Source organism: Aulonocara sp. 'chitande type north' Nkhata Bay, linkage group LG7 (assembly GCF_057382095.1).
Source record: "Aulonocara sp. 'chitande type north' Nkhata Bay isolate Kocher_YH1m ecotype deep benthic linkage group LG7, A_spYH_male_GT1.1, whole genome shotgun sequence".
NCBI lineage: Eukaryota > Metazoa > Chordata > Actinopteri > Cichliformes > Cichlidae > Aulonocara > Aulonocara sp. 'chitande type north' Nkhata Bay.
Window position 1 is genome coordinate 69,372,320 of NC_141350.1, and position 15,111 is coordinate 69,387,430.

The 15,111-nt window shown below is 48.8% G+C and overlaps 1 protein-coding gene across 1 annotated transcript in view; it reads right to left on the reverse strand.

Annotated features, from left to right (window-relative positions):
- Positions 1 to 7,188: 7,188 nt before the first annotated feature.
- LOC147326874 (uncharacterized) overlaps positions 7,189 to 15,111 on the reverse strand; it is a 76,107-nt gene continuing 68,184 nt past the window's right edge. Inside the window, exons 8-9 of the mRNA XM_086302267.1 lie at positions 9,888 to 9,983; positions 7,189 to 8,250 (exon numbers count right to left, since the gene is read on the reverse strand). Coding sequence (XP_086158393.1) covers positions 8,083 to 8,250; positions 9,888 to 9,983 — 264 coding nt within the window. The 3' untranslated portion in view covers positions 7,189 to 8,082. The remainder of the gene's footprint in view (positions 8,251 to 9,887; positions 9,984 to 15,111) is intronic.

A 15,111-nucleotide genomic window follows, 5' to 3' on the forward strand; every position in this document is an offset into this window, starting at 1 on the left:
GTCCCAGGAAGGAGGCAGGAGGTGGAACCTACCTGAGCCAACGAAGCTTGAACACATGCAGAAGTTTGAGCTGATTAAATACCTGCAGGAGGCACCTGAGACAGGTGAGCTGGGCAGCATTGTGTCTGTTCTCCACAGCTGCAGTGAACTTATTATTAATATCAGTATTTAAAACCATCTGTGATACATGAATACCGGAGTTACATGTAGTTGTTATTATCGTTGTTGTTTTGTTTTTGTTTTTTTGGCCTGTCCCGTTTGGCTCTTTTGCATCAGAATTGTTGTCTAAAGGCAAAGAAAGATGCCCAACGGATTTACTTTACCAAATTGACCATCCCAGCCTTGCGGTAATGGTCCATTTGATTCACCTTTTATTGTTTATTTTATTTTCACTTACTGAATACGGGACAGACTTGACTGGGGGAAAGAAGGGGAGAAAGAAAGAGGGAAAGAGAAACAGCTGAGAAGAGGGACGGGGGAGAAGGGCAAAAGACAAAAACCAACAGAACGGGCAGAGAAAAAAAATGCATATATCAATCACCTGGATCACCTGCTGAGAAAGAAAAAAGAAAACAAGCAGAAGAGAACAAGAGAAATAGAATAAACAACATCACAATGATATATGGGAATATGACAGTAAATACTAAATATTAAACATTATTGTGCAGCACATAAGATCAACAGAACACAGTGTGCTTTGAGGTAGGAGCCAAAAAGGGTGTAGTTTGTGGGTGTGATCACCCGTGTGTACACCTGTGAGCATGGACGCGCTTGTTTTTTGTTTTTTAAAAGGTTCCTTCATGTAATAATCTGCTAGAGGGTGTGGGGGGGCCACAGCCCCGTCCTCCAGGGCATGAAGCAGGTATGGAGGAGATCAAGCGACCAAGGAAGACCAACAGAGGGGCAGCCGCGCCACTGTCCCAGAAAGAGCTGAGGAGAGTCCCAGATGAGGGCTCACTCAGCAGCCGCGGAGCAGAAGCCAGGGGGGGTTGCAGTGACGCGCCCGTGAGCTCCACCGGCAGCCAGCTGTGCCTGAGTGACCGAGCCCCAGGCCGAGAGGCCGAGGGCACCCCACCTCCGAAGTGGCCCGAGCGAGCCCCAGGCCCCAGGCCCCGAGAAGCGGCCGCCAAGGAGTGAGCCGGTGTGTACCTGGACGCCCACCCCCGGACACAAAGAACCACCAACGCACCGATGTCTGAGGGGGTCCGCCACTGGCAGGGGAATTGGTGGTAGGGGGAGATAGGCCTCCAAACCTTGGAGGGCCTGAGGTGTCCCCAGAGAGGTGGCGCCTGACACCCAACCTGACATATAGACACAGACATACAGGCACACACAGACACAAACATTATCGTTGTTATTACACATGAAGAGTGTTTAGGAGCTCCTTAATAAACGGCTGACAGCCGTGAGCTCCGTGTGCAGCGGTCAGGACGTCTGTGGCTGATATTTAAACGAGCGGGCTGCAGACGGCGTTATCCTGGGATGGATTTCACCTCCTCGGCCAGCAGCCAGACCTCCGTGACATTCCTAAACTCGTGTCAGCAGCTCACCCCCTCCTCTGCTGGCCTCGGCCAAAGCCTCGGCTCAACTCAAGTCTCATCCGAGGAGCTTACAACTGTAATTAAATCATTAAATTCTTGTCTGTGCTCCACAGAGCCGGGCCAGATTGACTTTCACCAACCTCATTTTCTATTTGAACACCAAATAATGATTTTCTGCCAGTCTAATTACAAAGCTCAACATCTGATCAAGCTGGCATCCGGCGGGGGAATTATCGCACGGGCCCGGCATTAGAGCTCATTACCAACCTGAGTGCAGAATTATTACATCTTGTAATTGGATGGGGATATTTATCAGCCGAGGGCCGGCCTGACCGCCGCTCTGCAATCACATGCTCCACTGAGTTTCCTGCAAAACAAAGCAAAGCTGATCTTTAACCGCAGTCCGCCGTCGCTCTCACGACGTTGACCTCCTCGCTTTCAATGTCCTCTGAATTTGTGAGTTTTCGTGTCACTGCAGGTGTTTAATGGAACGTCTGGAAATCAGCCCGTTATCCCCCTCAAAGTGAAAGTGTTTTTCTCTCCACACGTCATCAGTACAGACACGTGTTCTGCAGGCCCTCATCTGACCATAAACACCTTCTCCAGGTGTGTGAAAGCTAAATGTCTCAAAGCTAGCTGACAGTTAGCTCTGAGATCACTCAGAGTCTCCAGTTTACTCCAGCACAGCTCTACAGTCAGTAAGTCCAAGCTAAATCCACCTGCTCACCTGGATTCTGTCAGAGCAGCTTTGCATGACTCACAGTTAAAATAATCCTTCTTTATCTGACACTTCTTTCCTGAGTTACCTGCCAGCTACTGCCAGGTGCAACAAATCAGGAGGCTTCGTCTTCTTCTTCAGCAGCTGGCAGCAGCATCAGGTTCACCAGTGATGCAACGAAACACCAGACACGAGACTCTGGACTGTGTGTCAGAACCTTCGCACCCTCCAGCCCGCCGCTGCATCTGGTCCGGCACCAACCTCGTGAGGAGGAGGAGGACGTGGACGAGCTGCATGGGTGGCTTCGATCCCACACCTGCTGAGAAACGCCGAACTATAAGATCAGATTATAACCGATCTCACCGCAGACGCTCCTGACCTGATCACGCCATGGTGAAAGAACAGCGTGGAAGGACAAATGGGAACGCTGGGAGACTGGGACATGTCAGGATGCAACACTGAGGACGATGATTTTCTGTGCGTTTCTTTTAATGAATCACTTGCGTCCTCTCGTCCTGCGGTGTTTTGCTAACAGCTGCTGGCTCGTATTTAATCCCGTGTGACCTTCTTAAAGAAGAACATACTTGGACACGTGACGTCTCTGCTGCTTTCACGCTTCATCACTGTTTCTGTGGTGTCTTCCCTTTGCCCCTGTGCCCCACCTGTGCTGCCACATCTTTGTCTTTATCAATATTATTGCTTTTAATTATTACTCAGTGCCACTCCACACTGTCCCAGTCTGATTCCCACAGTGGCCCTCCTGGAAACGAGGAAGCCAAATGAATGGACCAAGGCATCTGCTGGGTGGGGGGTGGCACGCTTCTTCCTATTGGCTGTCCCTCAAAAACAGGAAATCTGAACCTCAGGTGGGTGGTGCAGTTAATTACGTTCTAATTTCTATCATGATTTTGTCTTTCAATTATTAATGAAATGGATTAACTGGGATTGTTTTTGTTTTTTTTACTTCACCATTAAGCTCTGGTTTGGTCTCCTTTTCACCTGCAACCCCCGTGACCCCCCGTGACCCCCCGTGACCCCCTGTGACCCCGTGTGAACCCTGCAAAAATGTGTCACATTCATGAATGAACGATTAACCACAATAACTGTGATGCATAGTTGCATGTAGTTGTTATTATCGTTGTTATTACACATGAAGAGTGTTTAGGAGCTCCTTAATAAACGGCTGACAGCCGTGAGCTCCGTGTGCAGCGGTCAGGACGTCTGTGGCTGATATTTAAACGAGCGGGCTGCAGACGGCGTTATCCTGGGATGGATTTCACCTCCTCGGCCAGCAGCCAGACCTCCGTGACATTCCTAAACTCGTGTCAGCAGCTCACCCCCTCCTCTGCTGGCCAAATATATAGAAGGATAGACTCTCTATGACATCATACAGATCAAAAAGCAGAAAAAACTGTGATAAACTGAGGGTTCAGTTTGGCTCAGAGATGACTGTTTATAGACTGAGCTCATTGTTAGAAACTTGGACATGTTTAACATGAAAAGACACCACATGACAGGAAGTGAGGAGAATAAATGCTACAGGAAGTGTTTTGGTCGTACAGTTCGGTGTCACGGTGACTCCCTCGACTGGGAGCCAGAATTCTGCACACTCTTGCAGCTTTAATGGATTTGGAGTAAATGCAGTTTCTTACATGATCATTGGTCTCCTGGAAGAACGGCCACACGGATCATTTTACTGAAGCTTCTTATCAAACTCTTTGTTTGATTTGGAGCTGCTTGTACCCTGAAGTGTCCCGGTACGTCTTCAGAGTCACGGTGAGTGTTGAGGGCAGAGACCATCTGCTTGTCTCAGGTGCACCTCCCTGAGTTTGGCTCCGTGACGCCGTGATGCCTCCCGGCTCGTCTGTCAGTCAGCGGTTAAAAACCGGAGTGGCTTAAAACAGAGCGTTAAGCTGAGAGGCCGAGCGGTAATGGAGCCGTTTCGTCTCCTATCAGCGTTTACGGCTCCGTGGAGCACCTGGATTTGGGAACCATTAGAGCTCTGTGATGGGAACCACTTCCAGGGCAACGCTGTCGGGACCACCGACAGCCTGTTACACCTGCTGTGGCCACTATGTGGTGTTAGAGAGCACCTGGTAATGTTGCTGTATGTCACGTGTTTATCAACTAATGCTGAGTACATGCACACAGTAGACATCTCCACCCCTGACGTACAGCTGAGGTCAGAAGCTCACTGCAGGCGTGACTGACTTCAGTGAATGAATTGTGTGAATCTGTCTCATCCACCAAATATACACTTAAATCTGTCATCAGTGATCGTGGTGCAGCACACGCTGTGGGAGGACTCAACACACACAGAACAAAGCAAAAGTCCAGCATCGCAGCAGAACGGGACAAAGTACAAAACATGATGTTTCTGCTGCCATCAGGTGGCGCCATGCCTACAGCTACCGGACTGGCGTATGTGCGTGGACACCACGTTCAAGATTAGTGACAAACATGGCCTACAATGGGGACTTCCTGTTGGGGTCCCATCTTTGATGGATCAAAGTTTAACTTTAGCTCTATGATGAAGATTTTCAGCATCAGGTGTCCGATTCGTTTCCAGGTGGCTGTGGAGCGCTGTGAGCACTCATACATCGAGTACCGCTGCTCTGTGTGGAAAGTTATTCTCTGAAAGTGTCATTTTCTCCTGCGGCGCCCGATGCTACGTCTCTGCCAGCTGGCTTCCTCCCGTCACAGCGAGCAGCAATGGCGGCCGGCCTCTTTAATCAGGGCCGCAGCTCATTAAGAGCCTTGCTCCTGGCTCCCTGCAGGCCTGCTGGGCATCTTTACAGCAGGAAACACGACTCCAGCAGCCGCTGACTGACAGCAGCCGGGCGCAGCTCGCTGACGGAGGCGAGAATGCCACCGACGGCGGAGACGTGAGACGAGCCGTGAGGCACGTCAGCGAGCTGCAGAGACATTATACCTGAACTCAGCTGAAATAAAGAGTGCTGTGCAAAAGTCTCGAGCCAGCCCTCATTTCTTTACACTTCCTGGAGTCGGACTCTCCTGCAGCCGCTCTCGGGCCTGCTGAGGCGACGTGTGAATGTTATAATCAGAGACAAATCTCACGTTTGAAGAAGTTCATGAAAAGCCTTCAAAATTAAAATCCTGAATATTTGCTGAGATGAAAACTTTTAGATATGTTTCTGTTTGCTCTGTGAGGATCTGCAGAGTGAGAAAACTATTCTTTCTTTAGTCCACGCCTGAGTTTAACCTCCTGTGCTGACGGGACGCCGTCTGCGTGCGAGTCTTTGATGTGGACGCTTAGCTCGTTAGGCCTCGTTTCCGACTGAACGGCCGTCATGGCAACAGCCACTGTGGGCCCAACAATGAGCCGACGGCGAGTTAACGGCTCTGCTTCTATTATCGGGCCCGAGGTCATCACCACAGTGCAGACGTGTTCTCTCAACCGGCTTTGTGAGAAGAGTGGGAAAAGACAGGGGTCAGAGTTCAGAGGTCGGTGTCTCAGAGGAGGGACGTGAGTGTCTGTGTCACTTTCTCTCAGCAACATCTGGATGGAGCACATAAATCAGTCCGCGGGCCCGGCAGGCGTCTGCGTGGAGCTACACCCACTCTGAGCAGAAACCCACGCCTGTAAAACGGGTCACATGTTAGGGGTATGTTTGACACTCGGCGATGGCGCTCCTGGGAAACCTCAGCGCTGTTCCACGTGTGGCTCTCTCCGTGGTTCACCGCAGTCCCGAAGCCTTTGTCTCTGTGACCTTTCGGGCTGATGATGTCACTGACTTTGTTAGATGGTGGCGTGAGGCTGTTTGACATCTGTCAGTGATCTGAGTGCGGCAGTGAAACTGAACTCAGCTCTTTGTGATTAATCACAGTGATTTCATGATTTCATACTTACTCCCGCACGCAGGGCCGTGAGGTTTGGAGCACTTTTAAATAAAGGACACTCTTTAGTATTAACATCAGGACGGGGGCACAGCGCTGTCAGTGCGCACTGCAGCAGTGGTGTGAGGAAGATGGAGGGTAGCAATGACGTCACAGTGCGAAGATTTCTGTCAGCTGTCGATAAACCGAACGTGCTCTTACACCGTGCACAAGACAGGCTGAAATATCAGGGATTATGGAAGGTGGTGCACGTGTCCATCGCTGTGTCGTCCACTTTGTTTTAAACTTATCTGAACATCACTGCGATGACCAGCAGCAGCGACACTACGATGAAATGTTTTTTTTCAGCTTGCAGCCAATCAGAAGCCTAAAAATACAGCTGACATCATCAAAGGAGACAGCGGTGCACGCCTTCATACTGAGCACACAGCGGTGTGGTGGAAGCCATCTGCACACAACCTCAAAAATAACTACGCATTCTTTCAAAGCAGCTCATTGCACATTTCCTTATATGGTCATCTGTTCCAAGCTCCGTGCCCCGCCCCTTAGCAGGGTTCCAGAAGTTGAACGTCACACCCCTGAGGTGTTTCTGTGACGCATCACGTGATCCTCTCGCTGCTCGCCTAGCCCCGCCCCTTGTTCAGTCACAGCTAATTTCACTCCGAGGGTTTGTTATTAGTGTTGAGCGTGTCCTCCGCCAGCCCGCTCATTTACTGCTTATCGCTTACACAAACGCCGCCTTATTAAAGCAGATAATGAGTTTAACGCCATGAGCCGGCCAATGGAGCGGAAGCTAATGAAGACATTTATGAGGGTGAAAGAGAGTGAGAGGGTGAGGCGTGTCTGACAGAGCCGGCACTAACGGCTTCCTTTAAACGACTTCTGTCCCGGTCCGTCAGCGCCACGTTCACAACGGCCCTCCAACGCCAGCAAACCGCTACAGCGTTAGCGATGCACAACAAACCAGTTTATAAGATCAAATGAAGGAGGGTGTTTGGACCGAAGCTCTCTGAGAGAAAATGGAGGAACAGAGTTCAAACAGGTCATATCGAGACATTTTTATTGGGTGAAAACACAGGTACTCTCCAGCTCTGCTCCAGGTAAAAGCCACCTGTCGGGACTAACCGTGGTCACGCGATGCGGGTGTTTTGAGCACAGTCTGGAAGCATCTGCACTTCCTGCATCGACACGTCAGTACTGAGCATCCGATGCCTAGTTCCTGGAATTCTACACCTCTGGATTATTTTGCCTTTGGTTCCTTTAAAGGACGGGTGGGGAACTCCACCCTGCAGGTTTTAGATCTCAACCTCGGTCAGCACACCTGAATCGCATGATTAGTTCTCCAGGCCTCTGGAGAACTCTGAGACATGTTGAGGAGGTCATTTAGCCACATGCAGGACACCGGCCCTCGAGGCCTGGAGTTCCCCACCCCTGCTTTAAAGCAGCAAAAGTCAAAGTGATTCAACACGGTGGGACACATGCATCCTGGTGAAACTCCACACACTTAATCCCTGAGATATGTGAATAAGAAGATTTTCTACATGAAGAGAAAGAAATGTGTAAAATCAGAGCGGTTCTGTGGCTCGCTGCTCAGATTGAATATTTCTGTTGATTCACAGAAAACGTCTGTTTTTATTTTTCTATAAAAACACATTATTACAGTCGAGAGTGAAAAAAATGTAATTCTTTATCTGTTCTTCATCACTTGAGGCAGATCTTCATCAGCAAACTTCATGTCGTCCTTGGATCTTTGCAAGGCCGATTCTGGCCCGCGGGCCTTATGTTTGACACCTCTGCTTGATGAACCTTGGCTTTAAAATGAGGCCCGCCTTGTGTTCAGGTCTGAGTCTGCTCTTTAAAAGTGACACAGCTCACATCCACCTCCTGCGGCCATCTTTGCCATCTGTGGCTCCAAGCCCAGAAACCCTGCGTGGCCCAAACGGGGACAGAGCGGGTCACCGGGTTTCAGGCAGGGCGATCAACTTTAAACATGGAGGTCCAAGGCGTCGTGGGAGGAGGACTGAGGCGGCGTCCTGAACTCCAGGTTGAGCTGTCCCTGACTGCGAGAGCGAGACAGCAGGAAGGACGGCAGAGCGTAACGCTGCGTCCGCTGACGGCGAACACACCTCCCGCCTGAAAAGAACAAAACACACGACTGAGGTCAAACTTTGACCGAAGCACAGATCTCTTTTTAAAAAAAATTTTATTTGTGTATATATATTTATTATGTATTCATTTAAACGAGTAGTTTCACTCTAATAGAGCTGTATTGGTATGCATTTACACTGCATATATAATCTTTTTTTAAATAGCAGTTTTTTATGTGTCAGTCTCAGATCTCTTTTTTTTTTTTTTTTTTTATAAACATTATTGTGCAGCACATAAGATCAACAGAACACAGTGTGCTTTGAGGTAGGAGCCAAAAAGGGTGTAGTTTGTGGGTGTGATCACCCGTGTGTACACCTGTGAGCATGGACGCGCTTGTTTTTAAAAGGTTCCTTCATGTAATAATCTGCTAGAGGGTGTGGGGGGGCCACAGCCCCGTCCTCCAGGGCATGAAGCAGGTATGGAGGAGATCAAAACTCCAGACATCCAGAGGCCCCCAGAACACAAGAGACCAAGGAAGACCAACAGAGGGGCAGCCGCGCCACTGTCCCAGAAAGAGCTGAGGAGAGTCCCAGATGAGGGCTCACTCAGCAGCCGCGGAGCAGAAGCCAGGGGGGGTTGCAGTGACGCGCCCGTGAGCTCCGCCGGCAGCCAGCTGTGCCTGAGTGACCGAGCCCCAGGCCGAGAGGCCGGGGGCACCCCACCTCCGAAGTGGCTCGAGCGAGCCCCAGGCTCCAGGCCCCGACAAGCGGCCGCCAAGGAGTGAGCCGGTGTGTACCTGGACGCCCATCCCCGGACACAAAGAACCACCAACGCACCGATGTCTGAGGGAGTCCACCACTGGCAGGGGAAGTGGTGGTGGGGGGAGATAGGCCTCCAAACCTTGGAGGGCCTGAGATGTCCCCAGAGAGGTGGCGCCTGACACCCAACCTGACCGAAGCACAGATCTAAACCCTCCTGTTATACTGTCTCTGTGATCGAGCAGCAGACGGATCCATCTGCAACCAGAGACACCGAGCTTTGACTGGCTCCGCACACAGAAGAAACTCTCTGTGAGGGGAAATGCACCGACGCCGGCCACTCGCCCACACGGAGAGCGTGAAACAGCCTCCACCTCTGCGACCAGCACGGCCGCTGCAGTCGCTCTCAGATTAGCAAAGGTCTGAAAATATCTTTGCTAATGACACTGAAACAATAATTACTGACTCCACAGACTGTAGGTCATGCTTTTATTGTGAAATACAGATTTGCTTCCTTTGGCGTTATAGAGTTTCCATCTTTATTTTTTAAATGAAAAGAACGACAAAACGCGGTGACTACAGAGAACAGGAGAGAAAACTTCACTAATGAGTAACAGTTAATAATAATAATCCAGAAGCTTCTGTTCTCTGTGATGACTTTAAAGCTTTTTGGACATTAAATATAAGAATTTTAAATTATAACAAAAAGTCATTTTAAAAACCAAACTGCATTCGATTTCTTCACGTCAGTGTATGGGCCGCATGTTTGGGTGATGTGGGCCACTTGCGGCCCCTGAGCCACGAGTTTGAGAGCCTGGTACAGAGTAACTTCACTGGCACAGATGGGCTTCCGTAGCCCATGCAGCATGGTTCTGGTAATGAAAACATAAAAAAAGTGATTCTTATAATAATTGTTGGACAGACCTGACTGAGACTCGGGTTTCTCGAAGATGTCGGCGCTGCCGCTCCAGTACTGAACGGCCGTCTTCCCGTGGTAATCTCTGATGTTGGTTTTAGCATCTGATTAAGACAAAACACGACAGTTTCCTCTGGATTAAAATCATATCGTATTGGCATTGTGTATGGATTCTGTTTGAGTCGATGGAGTCAGACTGACAGGAGTGAACATTCAGAGGTCGTCTTTGCAGGGTTCAAGGAAACGCCGGAAACATATCGAGAGGTACATCTCCATCAGTGAATCCTAAACTCAGGTTTAAATTCACAGGAGGACACTTCAGAGAGTCACGCAGACACAGGAAAGGATGTCAACCTGTATCCCTGCATTTCCTGTCAAGTGAAATGTTCTGTTTAAGCCTTTGTCTTCATATTTACAGCTCGGGGGCGCGGCGGTTTGGCCTGATCTCTAATGAAAGACATCTCAGTTTATTATTGGCTTTTATGTGACAGACTGACAGGAAGCTGTCTGTGTGCTGACGCTGCCCAGCAGGAGATAAAAACTGCTTATTCTGGGGTCATCATTCAGCATTTGTTTCATCAACTAAAAGACAGAAACATGCATCTCTGACAGGAACGTCGCGGATAATAAAGGTTTGTTTTTCCTTCAGTATCTGGATCACTAGGAAATGAGATGTGCAATTCTCTCACAAAGTTTTTCACTTTTAAATGTGACTTCCTCACAGCTCAGAGTCTGTGGGACCCTACATCCACAAAATGGACGGATGGACAGAAGGAGCGAGGGATAGATGTAGGGATGGATGGGTGGATGGATGGATGGATGGTTGGATGGTTGGATGGATGTTTGGATGGATGGTGGATGGACAGATGGATGATGGATGGAGGGATGGATGGATGGATGGATGGATGGTGGATGGGGGGATGGATGGATAGACAGATGGATGGATGATGGATGGATGGATAGATGGACAGATGGATGATGGATGGATGGATGGATGATGGATGGATGGATGGATATTTGGATGGATGATGGATGGATGGACAGATGGATGATGGATGATGGATGGATAGATGGACAGATGGATGATGGATGGATAGATGGATGATGGATGATGGATGGATGGATGGATGGATGGATGGATGGATATTTGGATGGATGATGGATGGATGGACAGATGGATGATGGATGATGGATGGATGGACAGATGGATGATGGATGGATAGATGGACAGATGGATGATGGATGGATAGATGGACAGATGGATGATGGATGGATGGATGGATGGATGATGGATGGATGGATATTTGGATGGATGATGGATGGATGGACAGATGGATGATGGATGATGGATGGATATTTGGATGGATGATGGATGGATAGATGGACAGATGGATGATGGATGGAGGGATGGATGGATGGTGGATGGGGGGATGGATGGATGGATGGATAGACAGATGGATGGATGATGGATGGATGGATAGATGGACAGATGGATGATGGATGGACGGATGGATGGATGGATGATGGATGGAGGGATGATGGATGGGGGGATGGATGATGGATGGAGGGATGGATGGATGGTGGATGGGGGATGGATGGATGGATAGACAGATGGATGGATGATGGATGGAGGGATGGATGGATGGTGGATGGGGGGATGGATGGATGGATAGACAGATGGATGGATGATGGATGGACAGATGGATGATGGATGGACAGATGGATGATGGATGGATGGATGGATATTTGGATGGATGATGGATGGATGGACAGATGGATGATGGATGGACAGATGGATATTTGGATGGATGATGGATGGATGGACAGATGGATGATGGATGATGGATGGATAGATGGACAGATGGATGATGGATGGATGGATGGATATTTGGATGGATGATGGATGGATAGATGGACAGATGGATGATGGATGGATGGATGGATATTTGGATGGATGATGGATGGATAGATGGACAGATGGATGATGGATGGATGGATGGATATTTGGATGGATGATGGATGGATAGATGGACAGATGGACAGATGGATGATGGATGGATAGATGGACAGATGGATGATGGATGGATAGACAGATAGAGAAGAGTAAAGTCTCTGGCTGAAGGTCTTTAGTGAAACATTTTTAAACATGATTTTTCTGAAAGGTGTCTCCAGGAGGAAGCAGTTTGGATCTCTGTGATCTCCACAGATAGGAGGCCTCGGGAAGGCGGTGGGTGATCATTGGAGATTAATAATAACAATAATGGATTGCATTTATATAGCGCTTTTCTAGACACCCAAAGCACTTTACAATTCCACTATTCATTCACTCTCACATTCACACACGCTGTCAGTCATCCTTAAACAGAGAACTGACAGCTCGCTGTGTTCGGGTGTTAAGCTTTCACACGTAAATGGTAAATGGCCTGTATTTATATAGCGCCTTACTAGTCCCTAAGGACCCCAAAGCGCTTTACACCTCCAGTCATCCACACATTCACACACTGGTGATGGCAGCTACATTGTAGCCACAGCCACCCTGGGGCGCACTGACAGAGGCGAGGCTGCCGGACACTGGCGCCACCGGGCCCTCTGACCACCAGCAGTAGGCAACGGGTGAAGTGTCTTGCCCAAGGACACAACAACCGAGACTGTCCGAGCCGGGACTCGAACCGGCAACCTTCGGATTACAAGGCGAACTCCCAACTCTTGAACCACGATTGCCACGTGTTGCCTGTTGAAGTTTCTCGTGTCGCTCACATCTATCACTCTGTTTCCATCCTGACTCTTTAGTCGGAAGTGTTTTTAAAATTGGATTTTGAACAGGGATCAAAACATACATCTTCCCAGAGCTCAGAGTGGAACATTTCATATGTTTAACATCATGTTTCACCCCTCTGGTGTCGCTGAAGCAGAGCCTGGGCAGGCTTCAGCACCAGGGTACCAAACATCAGGTGATGAATGCCCTGTGTGTCGTGTTTGCACCAACGCTCTCCTGCAGGCTTTTTGCTGTGGGATGAATATTCCTGCTGAACTTTACTGTTTGATGCCACATTTAAAACTTGGGGAAGTTCAATCAGGACACATGCGGCTCACGGTGATATCCCTTTTGTGGAGGCTGGAGGCTGAACGCAGCAGCTAATGGTTACCGCTGGTAACCGACTCTGGTCATTACAGACTGTTTAACTCCCACTGTCGCTCCACCCACCGGCCTCAGAAGGAGAAACCAAAGCTCGCCTCCACGGCAGCGAGGAGGCCTTTTCCTGAAACCATATCTGCACTCGGAGCACCAGCTGAGTCCAGCTGCTGTAATTTCCCTGGTTTCCAGCTGCTTTCTGGTGTGATTTTCAGGAGCTCTCACTGACGTCCTGCACAGTTTGGCTTCTGCATCGTCTCAGGAGTCTGTGAACTCTGCATGCTAAAATCGAAAACATGCAAACTCATCGTCTCATCTTCCCTGGCACAGAAACGACAAAGTCCTTAAGGAATCTGGGAGAAGGCTGGAGACCCGTTTATATCCGAGCCACCGGCGTGGGTCAGAAGCTGCAGCAGGTGGAGCTTCACGTGAATACAGTTTGAACTGAAACCGTTTGATTGGCAGCTCAGATCTGCTGATTTCCTGCTGCGTTTTATTTTGGCGGGTTCTCCTCCGTGGCCATATGGAAACATGCTTCATGTCTGACCCTGCAGACCGTACATGTCGGCGGCCGTTTGCGTGCTCTGACTCACAGCATATGGCAGTCTGTGGCTACAGGGGTTCAAACCGCTGCTCTGCAGGGATCGTCACAAGTCCATCATGAAGCGCCTGGTGGCCTGAAGCGCAGGTGTGCCTCATTAGCTCATTAGCGAACTGCCCGCCTCGCCTCTTCCTGAGGAGGAGGGCGGAGGTGAGCATTTGGACTTGTCAGTCTGAGCGCTGGGTGGGTCTTTTGTCTGGCAGAGGTGATCTGCATCAGTGCTTCTTCACCTCTGCCAGCCTGTGAGGCATGCAGGAGAACAATCCCTCGCTATTTGATTTGTGGTGTGAATGTCAATTTGAAAACTTCACACGAAGAAAAATCCTCACATGAATCGTGCTTCAGTGGAAAAACAGTCCGGACACGAAGCTGCAGCTTACGGACAGGTCATTGTGATCTTTGGTCTGACTGTTAGCCGCTGCTCTAACTTCTGCTGTTTTAACTTTAATCTGCACATAAACCGACAGACAATTTAAAAAAGTCTGCATGCAGAGCTGGGTGCTGCAATAACGATCTGGGAAAATGAAGCTGAGATGAGATCAGTCTTAGTAAATGTGAAATTTTCATGCTGCTTTTTAATATTCCAAACGATAAACAACGTCTCCTCGTCAGCATCAAGCTCGTCTTCATCAAATATCAGAGACAAGAATGGGGCGGCTGCAGAGTGCAGTGCAACTGTGGCCTTCATCAGTTATTAAAATAATAATGAATTACATTAATGATACTGAACACTGTGATGAAGAGAGGTGGTGAAGGCAGACTCACTCTGAGTGTTGATCAGGGTCTGAACGACGTCCTGGTGTCCGTGAATGGAGGCCAGGTGAAGAGCTGTGTAACCCTGTGAAGATTATCAGCTGTTACCTCATCACTCACAGCTGCAAACACTGAAGCAGCTTCTCGTTAGCTCAGTCGTAGAAGCTATATCACTGTGTAATTGTACACGGTGACTTCACGGACAGGACCTGACAAAGCAAACTACCCGAAACAAACACTAACCTACCACATTTACTCTAAACTACCACAAACAAACACTAAACTACCACATTTACTCTAAACTACCACACAGACCCCAAACTACCGAAAAAAAACCCACTCAACTACCACAAACAAAGGCTAAACGACCACATAGACCCTAAACTACCGAAAAAAAACCCACTCAACTACCACAAACAAAGGCTAAACGACCACATAGACCCTAAACTCCCACAAAGAAGCACTAAACTACCGAAAACAAACACATAACCACCACAAACAAACACTAAATTACCCGAAACAAACACTAACCTACCACATTTACGCTAAACTACCACAAAGACCCTGAACTACCACAAATACTAAACTACCACAAAGACCCTAAACTACCACATAGACCCCAAACTACCAGAAAAAACACACCGAACTACCACAAAGGCTAAACGACCACAAAGACCCTAAACTACCACAAAGAAGCACTAAACTACCACAAATAAACACATAACTGCCACAAATAAAAACTAAA